Source organism: Trichechus manatus, unplaced genomic scaffold (assembly GCF_000243295.1).
Source record: "Trichechus manatus latirostris isolate Lorelei unplaced genomic scaffold, TriManLat1.0 scaffold00005, whole genome shotgun sequence".
NCBI lineage: Eukaryota > Metazoa > Chordata > Mammalia > Sirenia > Trichechidae > Trichechus > Trichechus manatus.
In genome coordinates this window covers 1,082,248-1,109,792 of record NW_004443941.1, presented here as the reverse complement: position 1 = coordinate 1,109,792, position 27,545 = coordinate 1,082,248, and the positions used below count along the sequence as shown (strand labels likewise).

Below are 27,545 nucleotides of genomic sequence, written 5' to 3'. Positions count from 1 at the left end.
CAATGGTTAACAATCTCACAACACATCAACAATATCCTTACTCAACCTTGGGTTCCCTATCACCAGCTTCCTTGTTCCCTTCTGCCTTCTGGCCTTTGTCACTGGACCACTGGACCTCATTAGTCCCATTTGGTTTTACGGGGCTGTCCACTTGCAGGCTGAATGGTGAACCTCGGAGATAACTTCACCACTGAGCTACAAGGGTGTCTGGGGGCCATACTCTCAGGGTTTCTCGCCTCCTTTAGGCCAGTAAATCTGGTCTTAAAAAGTACTTTTAATTCTCTAAAGTTTCTCATCTTTACTTTTCTTATTCCATGCCCAACCTATTACTATAGGTAAGAATGAAAAGTAGCTTGGAGATTTTTTCATGGGAAAAGGGAATCAGAAATCTAGAGCAGGGGCCAAATTCTGTGGCTGCCTGTTAAGTTTTACTGAAACACAGCCATGTCTATTCATTTACATACTGTCTCTAGCTATTTTCATGCTGAAACGGCAGTAGGTACAACAGAATGTATGACTTGTAAAGTCTAAAATACTTACTATGTGGCCCGTCACAGAAAAAGTTTGCCACCTTGGTCTAGAGAGTAGGATTTTCTAACACTCACTAAGAAAAAAATCTGTGACCTTAGCAATAACTCAGGAAGAAAGGAAGCTGTTGATGCTTCCACTACCATTTCTGTCAAGGGCAGAAGACACTTGATCTGCTGGTATTTCTAGGGCTTCTACTGCCTTACAGACTCTGCTTTGAGGGTGGAGAAAGAGAACCTCAGGCTGGCTGAAGGCTGTTCATGACTCTGCCAGAAAGTCTTTAAAACATCTGGAACTTTTTTCCTCCAAACCTTCTGAACCAAAATTCCCCTACTTCCCTGGACCTGTGACTTACTAAAACCATTTTGTGATATCTAAGTAAGAAGAGACTGGTAGTTAAAATGGTAATGATAATATTATAAAAATAAATTCCTCAGAAAAATAAATACTAAAAACATGTGTGTAAAACTTACCTCCCATATCCTCTGCAGAATGTAAGATGCAAAGGGAGGCATTCCTGGAGGCCCACCAGCAAACTCCATGAGCATAGTCAACAACTTAAAGAAGGGGTTGGCTGCCTGTAAGACACACACACACAGCTTTGCATTTAGATCAATTCGAGTCCACCTCTTTCAGTGGAAAACGAACACGTACACTCTTCTATACCAAACTCACTGTTGTCGAGTCGATTCTGACTCACACTCACTCTTCTCTACACCACACTTAAATCTCCTGTGCTAAGTCAGGAGCCCTGCTGGCACGGTGGTTAAAGCATCTGCTGCTAAGCAAAAGGTCTGCGATTCGAAACCACCAGGGGCTCCGCAGGAGAAAGATGTGGCAGTCTGCTTCTGTAAACATTTACAGCTTTGGAAACCCTATGGGGCAGTTCTACTCTGTCAAATGGGATCACTACAAGTCAAAATCAACTCGACAGCAGGGGGTTTGGTTTTGGTGCTAAGTTAGCAGAGCTCAGCACTCCTGCAAAAGAACCTGGACTACCATCAAGCAGCCAGATCAGCTGGCAGATAAAAGTCAATCGTGTGGGAGTCACATGAAACAGAAAACAAGTCTTTTTCGGGATGTCAAATTTGGACATTTTATTTGGAAAGAAAAAATTAAAACTTTTGTTAATGGGTCACCCATGTTCCATTGAAAAACTTAGATGAAAAGTTTCCTGAGGGGTAATTTAAACTGAGTATTGTTAAAGTAGCTGTAACATTTGCATTTTACAAAAACACTTTTGTACAATACTGTATTCTATTTTCCATATATTACTTAATCTTTAAGGAGTCCTGGTGGCACAACATTTACTTGCTGAGCTGCTAACCAAAAGGTTGGTGGTTCGAACCCACCCAGTGGTTCTGTGGGAGAAAGACCTGGCAATCTGCTTCTGTAAAGATTACAGCCTAGGAAAACCTACGGGGCAGTTTTGCTCTGTTACACAGGATTGCTATCTATGAGTTGAAAATTGACTTGATGGCACCTAACACGTCAACCTTTACAGAGCTATGGTTAGTCTACTCTTGGGCACAATTATGATATATGCTTCAAGCCAAACTACTTTAAAGCTTAGCATCTAGGTGGCACCCTGATGTTATAACTTATATGTAAATTTACATTTTTGTGTTAGTAAGACATGAAGGCTTAATCTGGTGTATTCAAGTTATACAGTTAAACCATGTCATATTATGGGAAAAACCTTGATAATTTTTTTTAAGAACCATTAGAAAGGATCATTTGAAAGCGCTATCAGCACCAATAGTATAAAAAACATGATTAACGAATGTCTACATACCTCAGGAGTCAACTTTGCTATTGATGTGAAAAGCATAGATACAATCTAAAACAGAAAAGGAGATTTTCAGAATATTCTTTTAAAAATCACCAAAAATCTTTAAGACTGTGTCTTAGCACTCACATGTTCTGCGAGTCGATTGTTGTACCGGCAGAGACTGAAAATCAGATTGCAAGTTTGTCGTATATTGATGCCATCGCGAATATGTTGGAACAAGAAGGGAAATCCCTGTTAAAAGCAAAGGTTGTTCACTTAAGAACTGTCACATTCCTGTGACGGTCAAATGGTCTAAAATAGAGATGGGGTTACCTTGCCTCCGGTCAGTGCTGTCATGTCAGTCTGTGAGAGTGTCAAATGCCTGAAAGAAAACACTGGTTGAAAGAAGTTTTTCTTCCCTCTGCACTACTTCACAGCTATGTGCACCCTAACACACGTGGGGACTGGCGCCTCAGTGACAACTGCGGCGCACCAGCATCATACAGCGATCTCCTGCTGGCCAGACTTGCCTGCTGGACATCTTGAGATTCCAAGATCGATATAAGGAAGGCCAAAATGACTTTGTTTCTTTTTAACTGACTCCATATTTTGGTGTGTTAGGGTAGCACTAAACCAGCAGCTGTCGAGTTAATTATCGCTCACGTCGACCCCGCGCGTGTCAGAGCTCCCAATCGTTCTCAACGGTTGATATTTCAGAAGAAGATCATCAGGGCTTTCTTCTAAGGCACCTTCGGGTGGACGTGAACCTCTAACCTTTCAGTTAGCAGCCACACATGTTAACTATTTGTACCGCTTAGGGACTGTGGTAACACTATGATGGGTCTCGTTTTACTTGGAGAGCCCACTTCTTATTTTTTTTTTTTGGTGACATGAGACCCTTCGAAACCAAATGGGCTGCTAAAAAATATTAGAGCTCTACTTTCCAGTTTAAATTTACAACGTATTTCTTTTTCGACTTTTTATTATAGGAAATTTCAGACACATACGAAAATGGAATAGTGGAAGTATGCCATCACTCAGCTTCAAATTCACCGACTCACGGCCAATCCTGTTTCATTTGTACCCCCCACCTACTTAAGAAGGGGCCCTGGTGGTACCATGGTTAATTAAGTGCTCAGCTGCTAACGAAAAAGTTGGCAGTTTGAATCCACCCAGAGGCTCTATGAAAGAAAAACCTGGCAACCTGCTTCCATAAAAATTACAGCCAAGAAAACCTAGTGGGGCAGTTCTACTCTGCCACGTGGGGTTGCTATGAGTAGGAATCGACTCCTTGGCATCCAACAACAGCAACCTACTTAATACGTTCCTCCTGGATTATTCTGAAGCAAATTCCAGATATTTTATTTGAAATATCTCAGTATGTATCTCTAACAGATAAATTTCAAAAATATAACCATGGTACCACTAACAACACTAAGACAAACCAACAATTTGTTACTATGATACAATACCTAATCAGTATACAAATTTCGCCAAGTTTCTAAAAAAGAATTTTTTAGTTAATTTATTTGAATCAGGATCCAAATAAGGTCCGCATGTTGCAATTTGTTGACATGTTTCTTAAATCGATTGGTTTCCCCTTACACTCTGCTTTTATCTTGCATTTTATCTATCGAAGAAAGCAGGTTGTTTATCCTGCAGAGTTTCCAGCATTCCGTATTTTACTGACTGTATCCTTACTGTGTTGATTTCACATGTTCCTCGGTCCTATATTTCCTGTAAACTGGTAGTTAGAACTAGAAATCTGATCAGATCTAGGTTTGACTTTTTAATTAAGAACGCTTTATAGGCAGCACTTTTCCCAGGAGGACACAATGAAGGGTTGTCTCTATCTGTAAGGTCATCAGCCAATGGTGACCAATACCTAGATTCATTATTTCATTGGGGGTTGCATTCCTTACTCATTTATTAGTTCAAATGCTTCTATGATAGAAACTTCCCCTCACCTACCGTTTGGTTGTCATGAGGTATAATTCTTACGGGAAGGAAAAATGCACAATTGTGTCCCTTTATTTATCTGTTTTCAAAATATGATTTTGCTCCCTAGTAGCCTCCAAAGGCAGCTAATAATTTTAAAAAATTTTGCTTTCAGATATCATTACAAGCTCTTGGATTTAAACGTCTTTGACACGTGTCAGTCCACTGCAGTTATTATTATAACTAATGATGCTCAAGTTGTCCAACCTATAACCAGTAGGATCTCCATAAATTTGCTCGAGTTGTTTTAAAACAACCTCAGCAGTGTTTGACAGCCTATTTGTTTTCCAGAATGACATATTCCAAGTCTCCCTTATTTATTTCCTGCTCCAGACCTAAAATCGGACATTTCTCCAAGGAATTCTGACTCTCTTGGTGGTAAATAACATCTAGGGACCATAATTTAGATGCGAGGGGTACTCACTGATTCTGGGTTGGACAGGATTTCTGGGCCTTTTCAGAAAACAGATGTAGGAAATACATTTTTTGGTTACTTAAGACAAAAAAAAAAAAAACAAAAAAAACTAACATGATCTCATACTGATATTCGATTCAAATTTAGTTATAAAGAAGTTATGTAAAAACCCTATAATTTAACATTTGTATCTCTTTTTCCTTCTTGCTGAAAATCTTGGGTTTCTAATGACTTTAACAATTACTGATTTGCTTTATTCTGTAATATACATATAATAGTTTCAAAATAATTCCGATTATATTACTAACAATGTAATTACTAAAAAAGTTTAGAATAATTTTGCAGTTTGTTTTGCCCTTCATGTAAATTTCACACGGAATTTATAGTTAATGTGTTTTAAAGTCAATTCAAATAATTCCCCTCTGGTGGCTATGCTGTCAGCTGAATACTGTCTTTTCTGGAAATAACGCACCCACGTAAACAACACGACCACATATACAACGCGTGAAAACGACAGAATTAAGCAGAACGGTTCCGGCACAGCGCATCCATGCATACATCACGCATCTTGTGACATTTCCAGAAGTGAATTTCGGCCTCATTCACCCAGCCGCCCATGTGACAGGTAAATCACATTGTTCTGTTCTTTTTCTTTTGTTTTCTTCATTTACTTTTATCTCCTGCTAATGTGTATAAAAATAGTCTGAAAATGTTACTTTTGGTCATAATTGTATAATAAAGGTATAAGCCATGGTCAAGAAATCATGGACGGAGTTTGGTAGTCCCCCAGTAACTGGAAAACAAACAACAGAAACTGTGCGTTTGTTTTTATTAATTTAAGCTGATAATTACAGTGCATTAGCTCAACAGTTGAATGCGAAAATATTATCAGATCGTCTACAGTGAAACCGTTAGGCAACGTTAGGTCTGCTCACTTCATAGTTTAATTACATCTTCAAAGATCTCTCCAGGGTCGTATAGATATTTTCCAAATTTCCTCCCCAACCCCGCCAGCTGTACGGCATTCTACTGAGTGGATGTCCTGCTTGACAGGCGTTTGGTTTGTTTCTGGTCTTTTGCTATTACAGATACCGCTTCAGTGAATAGTGCTGCATGTACATCTTTATGTATTTTCGCCAGTGTATTTTTAGGGCAGATTCCTAGAAGTGGGGTTGCTGGGTTAAAGGATAAATGTATATATTTATCTGCTGGATATTTTACTATAAATTTCTTCAATGTATCTGTCTAACATGACTCTGAGGCAAAACAAATTTTGTACTTATGTCACAAGAGTTGATGAATGGGGTGCTATTATTTATAAGGAATTAGTAATGAAAGCTACCGCATGAAGAGTGTAAAAGCAATCAGATCAAACACGCTTTAAGCATTCTGAAGATGGAAACATCTTACCTCTCTGAGCGAGACTGTTCAACCAAAAGAGCGACCAAAGCGACCATCTTCTCAAGCGCGGCTGGTCTGTACTTCTCTTCTGCCAGAGAGAGAACATCCTCTTCCTCCTCCTCTTCTTCCCCTTCTTCTTCTGACAACACCTCAACTGGAGGCTAGAACGGGACACAACTCAATTTCAATGTGGTATTGATTTTGACCTCATTTTGAGAGCAAATAACTTGATTGTTTTATTTAGCTGTCCAGGTAGGTGGTGGTAGGAGCAGTCTACCCCACATTTAGGAGAATTCAGACTATGTGGGTAGAACTATAAAAACAATGATTCTCAATATTGTGATTATTTATCTTACCCTAGAAAGATAAAATTCTTTAACAATTTCTCTTTTCTTATAATCATGTCCCTTGGAAGACAAACCAGGATCAAAAATTATGTAAGTATGATAAAACAGTATTTCCAATTTAATAAAAATGCTAGTTACACTCAAGAAGGAATCCTTATTTGCAGTTTCCAGAAAATACAAATAGTAGGTATTTCAAAGAGATATTCACTTGGGCTTTGAAACTCAAGAGACTAAAGAGATTTTATATTCTAACCAAACAAAAGAAAAGTGGTTTAAACGGGCAGCCGTGTCAGCTGGAATCAGAAAATTCCACGTTCTGTGAAACGTTAGAGCACACTGGTTGTGTTTTAGCTCAGGAGTGTGACAGACAAGAGTCAAAGCTCAACTCCCTGTGGATCCAGAACAAGTTAGCTTCTCTAAGCCTCTTGCTTCTCAACTGTTAAATGGAGACAGAAATGGTACTCATTCTTAGGGTTATCGTAAGGATTAAATAAGATAGGTTTAACTCAATGAAATCCAACGCCGGTCATTACAGACAATACAAAATTTATGCAGTACTCATATTATGAACAGACCAGCTACTTAAATTTTTAGAAGACTCCAACAAACTTAATAGCAAGGGGCTTAAAAAATATGATGATGGGAATGCCAAAAATGTTCAGGAAAACATCATGCTGCGGATAGGACCACAAAGCAGACGGCCATTTTGCCTTATTTGTTGTTCCAGTGTCCTACCAGTGACATTTATTGCACAACTGTTCTTCTCTTGCTATATACATTAAAATTATATTGAAAACACTAACCAATCTTAGACCCTTAACATCCAGTATCAGGGCCAGAAGGAACTTTAAAGGGTCCGAATATCTAACTGGAGCCCTGGTGACGCAGTGGTAAAGGGCTCAGCTGCTGACCAATTGGTCGGCAGTTCGAATCTACCAGCTGCTCCTTGGAAACCCTATGGGGCAGTTCACTCTGACCTATAGGGTCGCTATGAATCAGAATCGACTTGATGGTAACAGGTTTGGTTTGTTTGGAATATCTAATGACCTTCCATGATTATGAACTACTGAAAACAGGACCTCTAAATTCCTGATCTGAGGCAGAACTGTACTTACATTTTCAGGCCCTTTGGTTCCCATGTAAAAATGTACCATTGTAGATATGGCTTGTAATGAAAGCAAAAACTGGCTCTGAAAATAAAAAAATGTTGATTTAAAAATATAACAAAAATAGTTTCAAGTCCAAAGAATTGAAAATAGATACCTAATTCATGAAACAAACAAGATATAGTCTCACCTCTTCTTCACCCATTTTGGCAAATTCATAAAGAAAGGCAAAATATTCCGTAAGATGTTTACTGTGAGGTTTGACACCATGTTCCATAATTAGTAACAGAGTTCTCACAAATCGAGTGACGCACGAACGACCTCCAATGTCTTCCACTGAGGCATCCATGTCATCTGACCTGAAAACAAAATTTAATATAATCTTACAGAATGTATGAATTCTGCCGATAGATACTGTCTGAGAGGAGAAATACCTTTTAAAAACCTGCATTTATCTCTTTTATCTTTGTCATAATGAATAATGCAGCAATAATACTAGTAATATGTTGGATTCTAATTATTGTGACAGAGTAAATTAAAACAAAACAAAAAAACGAAGTCATGAAGTTATTTGTAGAGAATTTTAAAGATGCACTTAATTTAAAAAAGAAAACAGATTTTCTGTCCTGACTTGTATTACTAGAGATTATCTTTAAACAGGAAGAACCTAAATATTTCAGAATGGATGTTTAAAACACTTTGTAGGTAGGTCATCAAAAGCTTCAAGGCATTTAGTAGTGACTCCTCACCCATCTTCCATTCCTGGCTGTAGATAGAGGTGAGCGTGCACAGGCCTCAGCCTCTGAATCACATGGATACACAAACGTTGAAACATCTGTGAAGGACAAGAAAACCGTCTAAGAGCCAACTCACACTGACAAGACCACTAGACTCAGAATTCTCGGCCACCTATTTCCATTTTGCCCGGATTATCTCCTGCCGTTCTAAACCTCTCCCGGAGTTCCACGTGTAGACTGAAAACATGATGTACAGGTAACCCGAAAAAGAAGATTCAGTTTTACCATGTGCTGCTCTGTGCCACCACGGTGGATGTGACTCACAGAGACCCGACAGGACAAAGTCCAACTGTCCCACAGGAATGCTAAAGCTGTCATCTTTATGGAAGCAGACTGCCACATCCTTCTCCCGTGGGGCTGCTAATGGGTTTGAACAGCCAACCCTTCTGTTAACAGCCAACACTTAACCACTGCGCCACCAGGGCTCCTTCAAATTTTATGAAAGGGGAAAACAACAACGGACTAGTTTCCATAAAAAAAGATTACAAACACAAAGCTTCACAAAACCCTCTGAGCTAGTGGACAGAAAGAGAAAAGAAGATTCATCTTCCATCTTAGAAAAGAGGAATGGGGTAGGACAGCTGCTTATCAGACGGCCAATACCTAAGAAAAGGAAATATGGCTTACATTTATCCAAAAGAAACACGGATTAAAAATGGTTGGGGATTCTCCAAAGAAGATATACAAACGGCCAAAAAGCACGTGAAAAGATGTTCAACATTATTAGCTATTAGGGAAATGCAAATGAAAACGAGATACCACTTTACATCTATGCAAACTCACTGCCATCAAGTCGAATCAGACTCACAGAGACCCTACAGAATAGAGCAGAACTGCCCCCATAAGGTTTCCAAGGAGCAGCTGGTGTATTCAAACTACAGACCTTTTGGTTAGCAGCCAAATGCTTAACCACTATGCCACCGGGGCTCCGCTGGGAGACTAAAATAAAAATCACAACTACAAGTGTCGGTGAGAAAGTGGAGAAACTGGAAATAGGAATTGGAATGTAAAATGGTGCAGATGCTTTGGAAAGCAGTCTGGCAGTTCCTCAAAAGGTTAAACACAGAGTTTCCATGTTGTTGTTGGGTGCCACTGAGTCAGTTCCGACTCATAGGGACCCTATAGTTTTCACATAACCTAGCAATTCCACTCCTAGATACATATCCAAGAGAAATGAAAATAGATGCTCACACAAAAACTTCTGCATGAATTGCTCGCAGCAGCATTATTCGTAATAGCCAAAAAGTAGAAACAATCCAAATCCCATCAAGTGATGAATGGACGACCAAAATGTGGTATGTTATTTGGCAATAAAAAGAACGAAGTACTGAAACCCACAGTAACATGGGTAAACCAGAAAACACTACGTTACGTGAAAGAAATCAGCCGTAAAAGATCACACAGTGTATGATTCTGTTTGTACGGTACGTCCAGAAGAGGCAAATCCACGAGACAGAAAGCAGATCAGTGGTCGTGAGGGCAAGAGGAAGGAGCTGGGAGCCACAGTGAAGAGGGATGGGGTTTCCTTCTGGGTTGATGGAACGGTCTATACTTAGTGCTGGCGGCTGCACAATTCTGTGAATATACTAACAGCCACTAAAATTTACACCTTAAACAAGTGAATTTTATGGTAAAAGAACTGTATCTCAGTAACAATCACAAAAAGAGCTGTGGTGGCACAATGGTAAAGTGCTCGGCGTGCTACCCAGTCATCATCAGCCATGTGGTCTACAAACCACTGTGAGAAAAGAGAGTCTGACTTTCACATTCAACCAACGCTTGTTAAACGGGATAGAAATCACATAAGGATTTTACTTCCGGGTGGTGCTCGGCAGTTGAAACTCACCAGCCACTTCGCAGGAGAAAAACATGACCGTCTGCTTCCATAAAGACTACAGTCTTGGAAGCTCTATAGGGCAGTTCTACTCTGTCCTATAGGGTTGCTATGAGTCGGAATTGACTCCATGGCAATGGAACCATAATTCAGATTAAGTTTCTGGTTTTATTTCTTTGCATTGCTTGGTACTGTTGCTGGTAGTTCAAATCACCAACCTTTCGGTTCGCAGCTGAGCGCTTAACTGTTGCATCGCCAGGGCAGCCAATTTGTGTCTTTAGTGAAAAGAACAATAAAAAAACCTGTTGCCGTCAAGTCGATTCCAACTCACAGCGACGTACAGGACAGAGTAAAGCTGCCCCATAGGATTTCCAAGGAGCGGCTGCTGGATTCCAACTGCTGACCTTTTGGTGAGCAGACCAGCTCTTAACCACTGCGCCACCAGGGCTAGTCATATTTCAATTTTCCTTATCTAATCTTTACAATAATTCAAGGAAAACAAACTGATTCATGTGACGGTTCAGACCCTGTCACAGAGGTCAGCTGTGTCCTATTCACGTCCCCTCCAGAGCCACCACCCTCCCCTCCACAGCTAGAACACCCAAAGGCCTGCAGAAGAATCGGCGGAACCATTATGCAGCCAGAGCGGGATCTGAGAGAGCTGGCGGTTGGGAAACCTGTGAGAGCCGGAACTCAACAGGATGCCCTTGTTTGTCCTGGTCTCAGAAGTTTTCCGCCTTTGACAGGCTGCAGTCTCACCACTTCTCTATCGCTCTCTCTTAGTGGGAAATATGTGAGTTTTCCTTCTCTGCCAGGTTTCTGCCTTACACAGGTTCCGGCTTTTGCAGGTTTTACTGTATATCCAGGAAACATGAATGATTTTAATCCCGTGACTGGAGTGATAACTGATTGGCTAAAAGAGGGTGGTGAAAACAATAGCACAATGATATTTACCATAGAAGGTAGATCTTTTCAAACTATTTTCAATGCTGGTTTAAGACATCTAAACAAACAAGCAATCCAACCGACAAACCAACCCACTGTGTTGAGTCAACTCTGACCCTTGGTGGGCCCATGTGTTCCAGAGCAGAACTGCTCCACAGGGGTTCCTGGGCTGTAATCTTTACAGAAGCAAACTGCCAGGCCTTACTTTTATGGTACTGCTCGGGTGGTTCAAACTGCCAACCCTGTGGTTAGCAGTCGAGCGCAAACCGTCTGTGCCACCCAGGGATCTTATACTCACAGGCAGGTTTAGAAAAATTAACTCAGAAGCCACTTCTTCAAATAAATTTTTTTCGAGACGATTTCTCCTTACCTGTCTCACAATCTGGTTAGGGCACTTGATCAGAATCTGCATCGGCCACCAGTCATCATCAGCCATGCGATCTAAGAACCACTGTAAGAAAACAGTCTGACTTTAATATTCAGCCAGCACTTGTGAAACGGGATAAAAATTACCCAAGCATTTTACTTCTAGCTGATGTTTCTATTAAGTTCTTACCAAAGAAGCTTCTTCAACTGGTAAAGTCCAAAATCTAAAATATCTAAGCTCATAATTAGGGTCATTTCCTTACGCAACTCCATGGAACCATTCCCATGACAGCACACAGTCTGCAGGGGGGTAACCTGTGGTTCTCTGTTACTACTCCATGGAGCCATTCCCAGCACAGCACACAGCCTGCAGGGGGGTAACCTGTGGTTCTCTGTCACTACTCCATGGAATCATTCCCATGACAGCACACAGCCTGCAGGGGGGTAACCTGTGGCTCTGTCACAACTCCTTGGAACCATTTTCCTCAAGGAAATTATTCTTAGTTGCCGCGGAGTCAGTTTCAACTCATGACAACCCCACGTGTGCAGAGTAGGACTGTGCTCCATAGAGTTTTCAAGGCTGTGAACTTTTGGAAGCAGATCACCAGGCCTATTTTCTGAGGCGTTTCTGGGTGGGTTCGAACCACCAACCCTTTCACTGGCAGTTGAGCACTTAACCACTGGCATCATCCAGTCTTCGAATTTTCCTTAGTCCTCGTGAACGTCAGTGGGATCTTTTGTTCCCATTAATAAAACACGATCCAAGTGTGATTCCTGTTCTTTCTCTTTGAAAACAGAGTGATCTAATCACCTCTCTGGTTCTAATCATCAGCTTAACAAACTCCAAGGGGCGGGGGGAGAAGAGGTGAGCGTGTTCAGCAGCACGAGGAGGATGAGGCAGCCACAGCCAGCATAGAGAATTTTGTATGACAAATGACAAAATAGCATGGAGTAAAAAAAAGAAAACAACTATACAGATAAATGGAGACTTAAGAGGCCAACAAATGCAAAATGTGGACCGCGTTTTATTAGATGACATTAAGTAATCACTTCTCATTTTACCGAAAATGAATGGAACTGTGGTTACATTTTTTTAAATGCTCTCATCTATTAGGGATACACACTGAGTGTTTATGAATTAATGTTATGATATCTAGGTTTGCTTTAAAAATACTTCAGCTGGAAAAAAGCACAGGGGACAAGAATAGATGAAACAAAAACGAAAGAGTATTATTTGTTGATGACAGGTGACAGGCACATGAGAAGTCATTTCATCTTTCTACCGTTGTGTGTGCTTCAAAACGTTCAGAATGTTTTAAAAAGTTATGCCGTTGTGTTCAAAATTTACGATAATCAGATTCTCCTAGTCCACTGCTATAAAGATGCCCTTTCAAATAAGAAAAAAAATCTTCAACTAATTTCATCTACTGCATACTATGTTGCTTTCTCCTACCTCTGGAAATTCTTAAGACTTGTATTCCTAGGAAAGTTTATACCGACTTTGGGGGCTAATCAAAAATGACAAATAACATTAAAATGTCAATATGGTTAAGTGGTAATTACCTGTGACTAGACTATCCTTAGTGACATGTCTTGTAAAATAAAACTGGAGGAGATAAAACTGGATGTAAAGTGATCTATTTGGGTATTTTCTGACAACATTCAAAAGTAGTTAAGAAATGTGTGGAAAAGCCTTTTGAAATTTCTGTATTTTTCCCTTCTATCAGAAAGGAAAAAACCCAAGGATTTTAAAATAACTCAATAATCAATCATTTAAATCAGTATAACAGATTTGATACATAAATCATAACCTTGTCAGATATGAAGGATCCCTATGACTTACAACAGATAAAACAACTTTGCTGCAGCATCTCAACCAAGAATGAAAGAAACACAAAACAAAACAGTGAATCTTAAGTTACGTGTTATTTGTTGAATTATTCACATCACCTCACAAGCTGCTTGACTGTTATTAAATTGTTTGGTCAACAGTTCAATCCACTGAAGCATTGTGGGCTAGAAAAGAAAAAGAAAGAAGTCAGTGAAGGCATAAGGACTTCTAAGCTAAAGATAATAAAAACCAAAGATATTTGATAAATTATGTGACACAAAAATCCATAAAACAAAACACATACCTTTTCTTTTGAATGAATAAACGTCTCGAGGACAAAGGAAGTGCTTAACTGTTAAGAAAAGATAAAATTAGCAAACATTTTTATTTAATGCAGTCAATCTTGTCAAAATTATCTAAGGTCTGTGTGTTACCTTCGCAGTCATTAGGGACACAGCTTTAGGATCTGGCAGTGTACTGGGAATACAACTACACAACTGCCACATAAACCTGGAATTTAAAAAGAGTAACTTAAAATTCTTACAGAATAAGATTTTTTTAAAAACGTGTAACAAAAAATCAACAACTAAATTTACCAAACTTACCCAAAATATGTATGTTCAAAAATGTTCTTGTCCTGAAGAAACTGCATGTTATCATGCCAAATCCACTGAAGAAAAAAATGCTAACATCACATCTCAGAAAGCAGTTCACTCCATTACATTGTACCAACATTTTTTTATTAGTTAAAAAAAAAGACTTGCTTTTAAAAACAAAAAACAGAAAAGCCCACACATTTAAAATTCATGTTCATTTGTTTCCAGGTATACGGAATATAAAAGTAGTTACTAAACTACTCTAATTTCATCACTGTTTACCTGGCTATCTCAAGCAACAGAGGTTTTTAAAAATACATTTATAAAGATTTTGAAAATAAGAGCTCTGGAAGTCCATCTGACTGAAGAAGAGCAAATATATAAATAAATAAAACCATTTAAGCCATGTTGCATTATCATAACAGGTTATGAAAGGAGGGTTTTATATTTAAAAACTGGCAAAAGAAAAAAATTTAATTCCGGTTGGCAGACCTGAGAGAGAGGTGATTTCTTACTCTATAAAAATTATGAAAAATTAGTATTTCTAACACTAAGCCTGCAGGATCTTTAGTTTTTATGTTCCTTTTTCTCTCTCAATGCCTTAAACATGTTTTAAGCATCCATGAGGCAATTCCATAAAATTACTTCAGGATCTGGAATGAATTTATGTTCTAAATATTGATATTATTAGCTATTTTTCTGCCAGTAGTACATTTCTGTACATGTTTTAGAATTTCACATGGTAGGTTCATTTTGATTTAAAGGTCCCACCTCTGTCCTTGCTCTCCTTCTAAAATATTTTCAACAGCACCTCCACTTGCCTCCCGAGTCCACTAGTCCAGAACCAGGTTTTATAATCGTGTATTAGGGCTCATGTTCCAGTGACGTTTGGGAAATCACAGACCTAGTCACTGAATGGCCTGCTTCAGAGTTCCTGGTCCTTTTGTCCTTCTAGGCATACACCTTCAACGAAGCTGTTCCTCCCCCAAGAAGAGTGTGAAAGCACTCAGCCATCCCCTTCAGTCCTGTTTCATACCAAGCGTCCCATCCCAAGCCTCTTCCTTACAGCCAGGAGCCTGGTTCTAGAAACTGTCATAATTTTCATCCCCTTTACCCTGCAGGGGCCAAACCACTGGCCACCACTGCCTGCTTCTGGACAAGGGACAAGGGAGGTTTCCACCACACTCAGTGTTTCAATTCTGTTCTATTTCTGATCTGCAGAGACATTCATCTTGTGTTTTGATGGTCTCTTTAGATCTTACCAATTAACACAGTGTGTGTGGAGCTAACTGGGAGTGTTCAAGTGTGAACATACTGCCCCACACTGACCAGAACTTGATATTTTCTACGTACCTGCTGACCTCTAGTTGGGCCACTCCTCCTTCTACTTTCTAAACATTGCAGCCACAGTCATCATCCAGCCCCTAAAACATGCCAACAAGCTCTACCTTCCTTAGGAGGTTTGTGCATGATGCTCTCTCTGCCTGGAACATGCTTCACACCATCAGCTGTCACGTTTAAGGCTAATCTCCTCAGTGATGCATTTCCTGACCACCTTCCCCAGCAACTCCTACCAACTACCCCTTCTGAGCACTCCACTTGTTGCAGCTGTAACATTCATTGTAACTATAAATAGTTTATTTATTTAATCTATTTTATGATTCTACAATTTCCTGTGTTACCTATTGGGGAAGTCTGCTAATAGCTATGTTTTAACTGTGCAAATCTAAAGGACCAGATTCCAGTTTGTATCTAAAACTTATAATAATGTTACTTTACATAGTGCTTTTTTATTTTAATTTTCTTTTTCTAGTATAAAGGTATATGCAGGCAAATCAATTTTACATTAATAAACTGAAACACAATTCTAGGAAACAATGTTGGTCTAGGTCTGCAATCAAGGACATTCTGACCTGGTTCAGTTTACTCTTCCAGTCTCAGAAGAGCAAAGGCCTGGGGCTTGCTTTGGTCACGAGGTAAATCAACGACTCTCAAGGAGGGGTTCGGGGACCTCTGGGAGTCCCCTGGGCCCTTCCTAGGGGTCTACATGGTCAAAACTGTTTTCTTAGTAACACTAAGGGGTTATCTGCCTTTTTTTACTCTCATTTTCTCATGAAGGTAAAATGGGGTTTTCCGAAGGCTACATACTGAGTGAGATCACAACAAACCAAAAGTGCTAGTTACTTTGAGAACCCACCACTTCCATTAAGCCAGGCAGTAAAGTGATGTCCAAAATGTGTAACAGGACCACTCGTATAACTGATTTGTTGTGTTTGAAAACATATTTACTTTCCGTAAAATATATTATTTACGTCAGCAAATAATGGGTTTATTTTTAAGTGAATTAATATTTTTAAATTTGTTTTAATTTCTAACATGGTAAGTATTGATAGATATTACTCACATTATAAAAAAGTTCTTTAAAGTTAATAATTTTTAAGAACATAAAGGAGTCCTGAGGCCAAAAACCGTGAGAACTGCTGATGGACATGAACAACATACGTTGTTCTTCAGGTCTTATTTAACGTTTTATTTTACTTCACAAGTGATGCCGCTGTCACGGAACTGAGCAACGTCTAGGTCTCCCTGAAGATCCTGAGGCACAAAGTTTTGTACTTATTGGGTGAATATAATCTATTTTATTGTGGTTATGAAGGGGTTCAAATTAATTTTTGTACAAATAGGTCAGCTTAGTAGGTTTAAATCTAGTGGAGCCATCTATAATCAGCATCTAATTCTGCTGGTGTATCTAATTCGAGGGGTTGAAATAACACGATTCTTGGCTTTTCCTCACTAACTCATGTGAAGGCAAAGATACCAGTCAAAAGTGTTGTCTGGGGGACAAAATGCTATCAGTGTTAAGATGTGACACAAGAAGTGCAAAAAAAAAAAAAACCAAAAATCACATAATTAAAGCTGAACTGTCTAAAAGGTCAGCAGTTCGAATCCACCAGCCACCTCCTGAAAACTCTATGGGGCAGCTCTACTCTGTCCTACAAGGTCGTTATGAGTTGGAATCAACTTGGCGGCAAGGGGTTTTTGGTTCTTTCTTTTTAATTTACTGGCTGTCAGAGTTCCCACTGCCAGCTGTGAGGATCATTCAGTGACTGAAAATGACTCGCCCTGAGTGCTATTTTCCATAGTCACACCCGTTTATGGGCGCTTTCATTTCGTATTTTCTTTCATTATTACTGATAGCATTTTCCCACTTCCTTTAATCTCATTCATTTTTTATTCCCCTGGCTTATCTCTGCCCTAACAAGACTATTTGTAAACAGTCTTAAAGTCAACTCTAGATTACAGCTTCTAACTCCCTCACAGCCTGCTATTCCAGTATTATTCCTTCCATATATAATTAACATACTTTCAAACTCGTGCCAAAGTCAAATCATCTTGTACCTCTAGTAACTCTGATGAAACATCAAATTTGTAGTCTCTGCCATTCTCTTCCTCTGGTTCCATGCGTTTATAAAACAGCATATATGCACTGTGTGTCTTTAAGAGGTCAAAAAAAAAAAAGAGTAATTTTCATTTTCTCAAGGTACAACTATAAAAATAGATAATATGAAAGAAAAAAAAGTTGTATTATATATGAAAGAAATGATTACCTTTTCAAAGGAGAAATCCATAAATTTATCTGTAACAGAATCATAGGTCTTGGTCTGTTTAAAAAAAAAAAAGAAGTTCTCCTTGTTAAAAAATGGGTGTACTCAGCTATATTTATATATACATTTTTTATTTTATAAACAGATATTTTATACTGTATCGTAACTTTGTGAACAGTTTCAAATAACATTATATACATAAAAATCCTATTTCCTTCACACACTTGGCCAACGTACGCTAATATCACTCTTGGTACCTTTTCTGATCAAGAATTTAATACCATAAAATTAAGATTGAGAAAATTTTACTACTACAACAAAAAAAAACAGAAATGAAGGTGTGGCAAGGAAATAGATGGTCTGAGCCTAATTTTTATAAATGTGGTTATAAGCAGAAATAAAAATCAAATTTAAAACTACTTTTGCAGCACTGTTACAAGAAAGAAGATTATTAAAATATTTCATAGACATAAAGCTGTCATTTTGTTTCAGATCTCAAAATATTCCCCAGGAGAATGCAAGGCACAGACACACACTGCATTCATAATGCCTCTGCCAATCCTCCAAAACACATTTTGAGTCTCAGGACTAGAAGGCATCACTTGCCGATGAAATGGTTTGTCAGTGTGCACATTAAACAGTGCAACTCATGGTGGCAGAGGAAGACGCACCACGGAAAGGCAGCAGTCAGCCAGAGAGTATCACAAAAGACATGATGGAAAAGAAGGTTAAAAAATGCTGAGAGAGGAAGGGAAACGGGACCAGGAGGGCACAGGAAACAATCAGTGAAGACTTGAGATTCAAGTAAGAGAATAAAGAATGGTCACAGGACAAGGGCAGTAACAATACGTGGAACACGAAAAGAGTTAAGTGTGGGGCTGACAGGTGAGGAGGGGAAAATTCCCACTGGTAGTTCTGGAGAACTCCAGGTACGTGTGACAGGAAAGATGAACAAAAAAACTGAGGGAAGCAGACGAGCAGCACTGTGAGTGATATGGTAATAAGGGACAGAAGTTTTTGATTAATAAGAGTACTGGAAAACAGAGACGCAAAACAGTTTTTTAAGGTATGTTATCATAAAATATATAGAAGCGTAAAAAAATAAAATGGACCGACAATTTGAGAAACTACCTTCTAAGAGAAGAGCCTTGCCAAGTTTACTCACTGCTTTTTTAGGAAATATCCTAGGAATAACATCTAGAGATGCAACTGGTTTAGTGATGTTTTGAAACAGTAACTAATAATTTACTTCCTTCTTCTACCCATTTCCAAATTGTTAGCAATTGGCCTAATTTTCCTTTTTCATTTAGAATAGCAAACAAGAGCACCAATTAAACAATAAGGAAGCTCTTGATTAAAATTCAGAATGTGGACTGTTATTTGACAATAAACATGGTTACTGAAGCAAAAAAAAACAAAAACAAACTTTATCTGGGCTTATCTGCAAAATGGAAGTGACTAATAAACGTGACTTGTGAAAAATGGAGTATTTAAAAACAATTTTCAGAGAACTGGTACTACGATATTTTGCCTGTGGAGAAGTGAAATTATTACAATACTACTCCAACACAACTGTTTTCTCTTATATCCTACTGCCAATGATGTCACAGACATAGATGTTCTTTTTCTATGTTATAAATAGTAATATCCACACTGCTGCTGCTGTTAGAAAGAGTATTACAGAAGTAATTTTTTGAAGTTCGGCTCAATCCAACCTCCTTATCAAAGATTTCCAGATTAAGGCAGTGAACAGTGATATCTTTTTGCTCTAATTCCACAGCATTCACTGAGTAAACAATTCATTCAATCATGTCTCATGGCAGTATAATTCAATTCCTGTAGTATTATTTAGCTTTTCATTTTTAAGTTTTACCTTCTTAATCAGACTGCTTGGTGAAGGCAGAAATAGTAATCTTTCAGTATTTTCCAGTGTCTAGTAGTATACTCTGAACATACTAAACTTCCAATAAACGACAGCTGAATAAATTAATTTTAGGTTTAATCACAGTAACTAAAAGAAAGTTAAGTGATTCTGCTTTTCGATTTTTCTTTAAATTTTACTGTGTAAGATACAGACAACATAAAATTTGCCATTTTAACCTCTCTAAGTTACGATTCAGTGGTATTAATTACATTCACAGTTGTTGTGCAACCATCACCAATATCTATTTCTAAAACTTTGTTATCACCCCAAACAGAAACTCTGTACCTATCTCCCCCTGACCCCCATTCCTGGTAACCTCTGATCTACTTTCTGTGTCTATAAATCTGCTTATTCGTAAGTGGAATCCTACAGCAGTTGTCCTAGTATGTCTGGCTAAATTCGTTTAGCATAATGATTTCAAGGATCATTCTTTTCTAGTGCAGATTAATATCCCCCACCGTCTGCAGACACCACATTTTGTGTGTCCGTCCCTCCGCGGGTGGACGTCTGCGTAACCATCCATCCCATCCGCGGGTGGACGTCTGCGTATCCATCCATCCCATCCGCGGGTGGACGTCTGCGTACCCATCCGTCTGCTGATGGACGTTTGGGTTGTTTTCCACCTTTTGGCTACTGCGAATAATGCTGCTATCAACACTGGTGTACAAGTGTATGTCTGAGTCCCTGCTTTCAAAGTCTTTTGGGTATATACCTAGGAGCAGAACTCCTGGGTCACAGAGTAATTCTATGTTTACGTTTTTATGCTTATGTTAACATCTATGCTTACTAAAAACTACGTTTAACTTTTCTATGCCAAACTTTTCCACAGTGATTATAACATTTTACACTCCCATCTGCTACTGGATTTTATGACAACTGCAAAGCACTCGGACAGTTACAAACTACTAATAATTTCTGAATAGAACTTACTGTCATTTCTCCACCAAAACATTCTGAGGCAAGCTGGGCAGAATCAAAAGGCTTTACCTCAGCGTCATTAAAGAGATACCTAAAACAGAGAATATATAGTATTGATCAAACCTGGATATGCTAAGTATCTCTGTTTTATGCCTGTTTTCCTTTAATATTTACATTATATATTGATATATCTCAAATACTGATTAAATTACTGCATGAGGTAAATTCTAACCATGTTCCTGGTTTTAAAACTAATCTACTGAAAACTGGGACTACTGTATAACTTTACAACATAGTCATAACCACACTAAAATCTGAAAGATCATATACATCCTAAAATTAACAAGAAAATTCATAAAAACAGGAATAAAAAGTTTGCTTGAATATAACACGCAAAGCTATTGGACAGAAAAGATTAAGAGATGGGGGAACTTCCGAAGATACCATTTCAAAATTCATGATTAAAAAGATTTAAAATTTACTCATTGAAAAATATTCAAATAGATTTAAAAAAAAAAAAAAAAAGATCATGGACATGATGGCTGAAGGAGTGAGAAATAGTTGAATGAAACTATTCTAATAACTGTAAATCAATTTAGCAATGTACGTTTTGTTCAAAACAATATCCCCACTATTTAGAATACACCTAGACACATATAGTTCCTATCCATGAGACTCTGCCTAATATTTGAAGACCAAAAAACAGTCGTTTAGGGACTGATTTCATGACTTTTAACCATTAACGTGATAAAAGGTGGTAAAAAGAATGTGTGTGGGAAGGAAGGGGAGGGTATGGCTAACAGAGTGGAGCATGCAGGTAACTTCTGCCTGGTACGCATACGCATACGGACATTGTAGCTCCCTACAGAAGACGGCCAGTGAGCAGTTCCCCGTGAGCGCAATGGGGAGTGCAGTGTTGTGTTCAAAACTTTGTGTAGTAATTTTACTCGAGAGAGCAGTCATCACATTCTCAAGAGTCCACTGATGCATAAAGTTTAAGAACTAATTCATAATGTCTTTTGAAAATCCTATTTAAAAATTTTGTCTGTTCCTCTTCTTAATTTTATGGCAACTTTTTAGAAAATTAAAAACAGAAAATACATCAAAAGAGAAAATCTATCATAAACTTATACTTTAAAAAAGGAAAAAAAATTTATTTAAATCCAAGCAACAAAAAGTGTCTACAACACACCACTTATTGTTTTTGTAAGCGTGTGGATTCACGATGTCTCTGATGAAGCTGTAATAGTGCCCGCCGTCTGCTGTTCCTGTATGTACGGTCACTCCTATCAGGTCATACTCGTAGCTCTCTGTGGCTTTTGAGCGATCACCGGCTTCCTTAAAACCTGAAATGATTTACACAAAATAAGGGGAATAATTCTGAAAACTGCAAAAATGGTTAACATCTTAGAATCACTTTATATAATACACCTTATATATAGAAACAGACATAGATACTTTAAATATTAAAATAGGAAAACAACTATTATCAACATTCACAGCCTCTTACTTTAAAGAACATATAATACAAATTATCTGAAAAACAGGCATGTATCAGTGCATAATTACGGTCCTCAGCACAACAGATAAATAGAAAATACATTCTCTTCATGTTGCATCCGGCTAGTTCTTTCTGAAAGAGTATAAAATGGTTCATTGTATTTTATCTTTATTAGGAGCAGGCAAACACAAGGCATCAGCACAAAGGAAGCTGGAGCAGATTCAGTTGCCCGCGTGCACAGTGTAACCTGGGAAGGGAAGTGACAACGAGCTGCAGAGGGGGAGATGGCTGACGGTGTCAAAGCAGTGGATGAGGAGCACGTGTGTACACAGTGCTAGGCTCTGACTCGGAACGGGTGACGTGTGGAAGCATCATGAAACATACGATGCAGCACAGCTACTGGGCAGTCCTGCTATAATTTTCCAAACAGCTTGATAAGGGATCTAAAAACTAGGATTCATATACACAATGCTCACTACTTAATTACTAAGCCTCTATATTTTCAAACTTATTATCTCTACTGGCTCATTTCCTGCAGCTTATAAATACACACAAACCTCAATTTAAAAATTCCCTCCCTTAACTCTGTATTCCTTCACAGCTAGGGTCACCTATCCCCTCTCCTCTCTCCAAAGAGCTCTTGAAACAACAGCCTACACTCACTGTTAACACCTCTCATCTCCCATTCAGGACAAATAAAACATTTTCTGGATGCTCATTAAGTCTCAGGTACTGAGGTACAAAGATTAAAACATAGTTCTCTTCCTTAAAGCTTATAATATTGTGGCTTTAAACTTTTAAAAATTTTAATCAAAAGAACTTTTTACACAAATAAAACGCTGTCAGGACCTTATTATGTACAGAGAACTTCTTCGGCTAAAGAAGAACGAAGAGGCAAGAACTGGACCCTGTCTGCTTTCTTCTCTCACCTGTTTTCATTCCTCACTCCCGTCGTCTCTGAGTTACTTTATACCGTTTTGAAAACGGCTGGTTTTATGGAAGTAACAAAAATCTGGAGGTATCCACTTAGGAACCAAGTGCTACCTTTGACTCACTGTTATCTGCTCCTTCCTATTGCAACACCCAAATCAAACTGCGCTGATGAAGGTAACTGAAGACACGGAAGATTATTCCAGCCGATTCTTACTGACTGGTGCTTCGACACTGCTGACCACATCCTCCCCTTCTGGAGGCCTTCACCCAGCTGCTCAAGCCAGAAATCTGAGAGTCATTCTTGACTCCTCCTCCTCCTCTGGCCATAGACCAACCACAATGCAACCTTCATGGAAGCAGGACCTTGCTTCCTCTATGTTGACACTGAATTCCCACTGCTGTTAAGAGTAGCAGAAGTTACACATAAGTTTTTATTGGCTTGATTCATTCATTCAATCATGAAGTCCCACTAACTCTACATACTACTTCTCCACCCCCCCCAGCACGGTTTCTCATCTAAGCCACCATCTTTTCTGTGGTTTACCAGAACATCCTCCCTACAGTCCTTTGATTATCCTCTAATCCATTTTTAATGCTACAGTCAGAATGACCTCTTCCAAATACCCACGTGGTTGTCATGATCTGGTCACAGCCTTGCCCTTCTCATCACCCTACACTCCAGAGTTCATCCCTCCTCTCCAATCTAGCTCTCATACTCAAGCTTCACATCTCTGCTAAAATGTCACCTTCTCATCAAAGCCTGATTCCTCTAGAACTGACACATTCTCTGTCCTGACAACACATGCTTGTAACCTTTTGTTCAGTGGAAGACTTCCTCACCAGACTTGAGTTCACAGGGGCAGAGGCAATGCTTACCTGTTCACCAACATGTCCCCAGTGCCTCATAAGACACCTGAAACACTGTCCCAGTAGATACTAAATAGTTCCTGGCTAACTGACTTAATGCACTTTATTGTCTTTATAAACATTCTCCTTTCTAGGATTCAATTTATTTTTGTTAAATCCTTAGTCAATTACAACTTAATGATCATAACTATCTTGTGGAGACTTACAATAAACACAGACGAGACAGAAAGAGAGAGAAAACTCACCTTCTTTCCTGTCACTCTTTCCCATGAGAAAATCCTCTGTATAAGGTGTCATATCCAAACGCAGTGGGAAGGAGAAATGTGTGTTCACTTTCTCTTTCATCATAGTAACCATGTTAAATGTGTATCGCATAGTATTGAAACTCAGAATACGAGGCAATTTCTTAAAACAGGCCCTAAAAGACAAAATATTAGAAAACATTTGTTAAAAACTGTCTTTCAAAAATACTTTAATTTTATTTACATTTACATTATACCTATTTGAATACTCAACTTAATAAAAAGTAGTAGTCTCAACCACACTCATTAAAACTATATATATCCCCCCCTTTACATGACTTTCTTTGTTCTGAAAGAGCTTTCCTATGTCCAGTAAGAAAAAAAAAAAAAAAAACTACAGTAGACTGTGGTAAATACTGTAATAATAGATGGAAAGAGAGCTATGGAAGCATGAGAAGGAGTTACATTGTACTCCCAAAGCCAAGGAGGTCTTTGCTTCAGAGGTTTTGTTTTTTTCCCCCCTGCCCTCCTTAAATAATAAGCGTCAAAGTATTTACTATTGTTGATTAGAACTGCAAAGTCTGGCTCTATCATTTACTAAATGTATGACTCTAAGCAAGCAAGTTACTTAACCTCTCTGAGCTTAATTCCCAATTTGTAAAATGGAGATTATAGTACCTACCCCATACTAAGAACACTGCCTGGCAGACAGACAGCATTTGCTTAAGGTTGCCTGCTATTTGCAGCAGCCGCAAACCAACCGGGTACCTAAATCTTACAGTATAGCATATTCTTAGTTCACATTTACAAAACAAAATCTCAGTTTAAACAATACAAATATAAAAATGTGGACTTACAAAAAATATATAAAGTTAAGGGAATAATTCTTCATTGTACATTAAAAATTGAAAAGAGAATTTGTTTAAACCATGAGCTTAGTTTTTAAATAAGAATAGGAATTTAGGGAGATAAGGAAGGAGGGGAAGAATGTTATAAGCCAAGGAAATAAGAAATTAAAAATTCAACATTATGGATTATTTGGGAGACTGGAAAATGATGAGTTTACAGACAAAGATCGAAGTCAATGATGATGAACCTTGAGTGTGAACTTGATCCTGAGCCTTGAAGAGCCCGGAAGGACTGGTGGTGGGCAGTGGGACCACTCACTGAGTCAGCGGACATAAGAGACAAACAGATCTGGAGCGTCTGGGGTTGACCTTCTGGACATACTGAGTCTGAGACATACAAGGACGACAGTGGGCAGAGCACAGAAAAGCACTCTGAGTGAGGTAAGATATTTTGGGAATTATTAGCATGTCAGCAGAAAAAGATGGATAGACTGAGACAACCGGCGTTTGAGGGTAAAGCAGATGATCCTGTTTTGGATAATCAGAATGTCTGTTCACTTCTTCAGTCAGCCGACTTCTGGTGAATACCTGCTACGCTATCACACAGACGTGAGAGCACTGAGCACAGGGGACTGAATAACTACACCGCCTGGGAGAGATGCAGACAGGTGTCTCGGAAAAAGAGAGAACCAAACGAGCCAAAAGAAGGGTGATTTCAAGAACTAGGGAGGAGCTCTTCTGACTGACTGCCCTGTGTGTAACTCCTAACTCTTACCCGACCCCAACTGTCATGAGGTAAGTTCGTCTTCTCTGTGTAACTACTGCACAGCTATCTCTTCATGTGGGTATGTCCACCTCCAGCTCTTCTCTCTTGCTCTCTACGTGATGTCTACCTGAGACTGGGAAAGAGAACACCACTCCTCTCAAACGCAGTCCCTAGCAGAACATGGGATCTCACTGGGTAACAGCTTTAATTACCTGTCTTCTAACATGCTCAGATCTCTTTCAGCTACAAAAACCCTCTGCTTGATTGCAAAACTCTTTTTAGCTCCCATCTTTCAGGCTGTTTTTCACTGCCAAACTTCTGTATCTGTATCTGGTCTGTATCTGATGCCATGGACCCCCGCTGACCCTGCTTCAACCTGTTACCACCAGACAAAACACACCACCGAACCACTGCTTGAAACATCCAATGTTTTCGCTCAGCCGCCTTTTTCCTTCATCTCTGTGGATGACTGAATCCCTTCTTCTTGAATTTCTACTCTCTAGTTTTTGGGTGACCACCCTACCCTGACGTTCCTTCTTCTGTTGCCTTTTCCTGAGCACCTTTAGGGTTAGGGCTCAATCTCTGCTCTGTTCTTTCTCAGGCAGATGTTCTGGTGGCTTTAAATCAGTCAATTATGCAGATAATTCTCAAATTTAGATGTCAATCATTCGATACAATTGTAGGTAACCAGTCTCGTTTTCCATTAGTGGTCAAAGCAAACCCTCTACTTCATGCAGGATGGCCTCATCCCTGATTTCTTGCACATACAGGATCATTTGTTTCTACACCTTTACTCCTAGTAACTAACTGCATGAGACGCTCTTTAAATCCAGTTTATACTTGTCACTCAAGGTTCGCCTGTAGAACTGAAACATATTTATCCATCTATTCTCTCCTAAACCTGCCATCTTACAGCTCTTGAGAAAAACAATCTCTCACTTTATAGAGATTCAGATGAGGATGTTTATAAGTTCACGAGTAGACTCTACCACACCCCACTGAGTGCACAGCACAGAGCTGAGCAAACAGAAAGGCCTTGGTAGATACTGAATGAATTAAAAAGGAGAAGAAAAAAATGTGAAAAAATTTAGGGGTGCTTGAAAATAAACTGGAAAACTTTTGTATTGTTCTACACAAAATATTTTTTAAAGAATATTGCTTGAAAAAAAGGACAAGTACTGCAGAAATTAAAGAAAATTCAAATCCATGTAAACTGAATGTGAATCATAAAATAATAAAGAAATGAAAAACAGAATTGAAAAATGTGTCACATGTTTCAGTAAAGTAAGTAAAGCAACTTTCATCTGAAGATAGTTAACTACTCTTCAAGAAACTCATAAAACATTTGAGAAACTGAAGAAAAATTTTCGACCTATGTACTAAAACATAAATAACCAAAAAGTGATAAAATTGAAACACATATTAGAAGGGAAAGATGAATAAGCCTGAATCACATAGTTTAAAGAACTTTGTTGTTCACTGCCGTCGAGGTGATTCTCACGCGTGACGACCTCGTGTGCAGAGCAGAACTGCTCCAGAGGGTTTTCAAGGCTGTGACCTTTCAGAAGCAGATGGTTAGGCCTGCCTTCCGAGGTGCCTCTGGATGGTTTCAAACTGCCAACTGTTTGGCTAGTAGTTGAGTGCCTAACTGTCTGTACCACCCACAGACTCAACATTTTTAACCCAACAGTTAACTACCTACCAAATCTGACTCTACTCCAGATCTCTTTCCAAGCTCCAGCCATAACAGTCACCTGCCTGCAGGACGTTTCTACTTATATTCTCCAGAGAGAAATTCCGCTGGATTAAGAATCCCCCTGATATTTGCTTATTTGTACTCCCTATCTCAGAAAACAGCACTGGGAGAGTTTCTTTACTCTTCACATGCCTCCATTTCCTCACCTGTAAGATGGGAACAATAGGATCTGCCGTGAAGGGCTGTTGTGGGGATCACGGGAGTTAAATCGCATAAAGCTCTGAAAGCAGTGATCACCAAGTGAAAATAC

At 38.9% G+C, this 27,545-nt stretch overlaps 1 protein-coding gene across 1 annotated transcript in view; it reads right to left on the bottom strand.

The window, feature by feature from the left end:
* The window catches only part of USP34 (ubiquitin specific peptidase 34), a 190,491-nt gene that overhangs the window by 28,548 nt on the left and 134,398 nt on the right, over positions 1-27,545 (bottom strand). Inside the window, 18 exon segments of the mRNA XM_023734886.1 lie at positions 1,002-1,106; positions 2,324-2,368; positions 2,447-2,551; positions 2,633-2,681; positions 6,123-6,274; positions 7,576-7,650; positions 7,757-7,925; positions 8,316-8,401; positions 11,513-11,593; positions 13,459-13,524; positions 13,644-13,691; positions 13,774-13,849; positions 13,945-14,009; positions 17,335-17,430; positions 17,544-17,597; positions 20,395-20,473; positions 21,575-21,728; positions 23,929-24,101. Coding sequence (XP_023590654.1) covers positions 1,002-1,106; positions 2,324-2,368; positions 2,447-2,551; positions 2,633-2,681; positions 6,123-6,274; positions 7,576-7,650; positions 7,757-7,925; positions 8,316-8,401; positions 11,513-11,593; positions 13,459-13,524; positions 13,644-13,691; positions 13,774-13,849; positions 13,945-14,009; positions 17,335-17,430; positions 17,544-17,597; positions 20,395-20,473; positions 21,575-21,728; positions 23,929-24,101 — 1,678 coding nt within the window.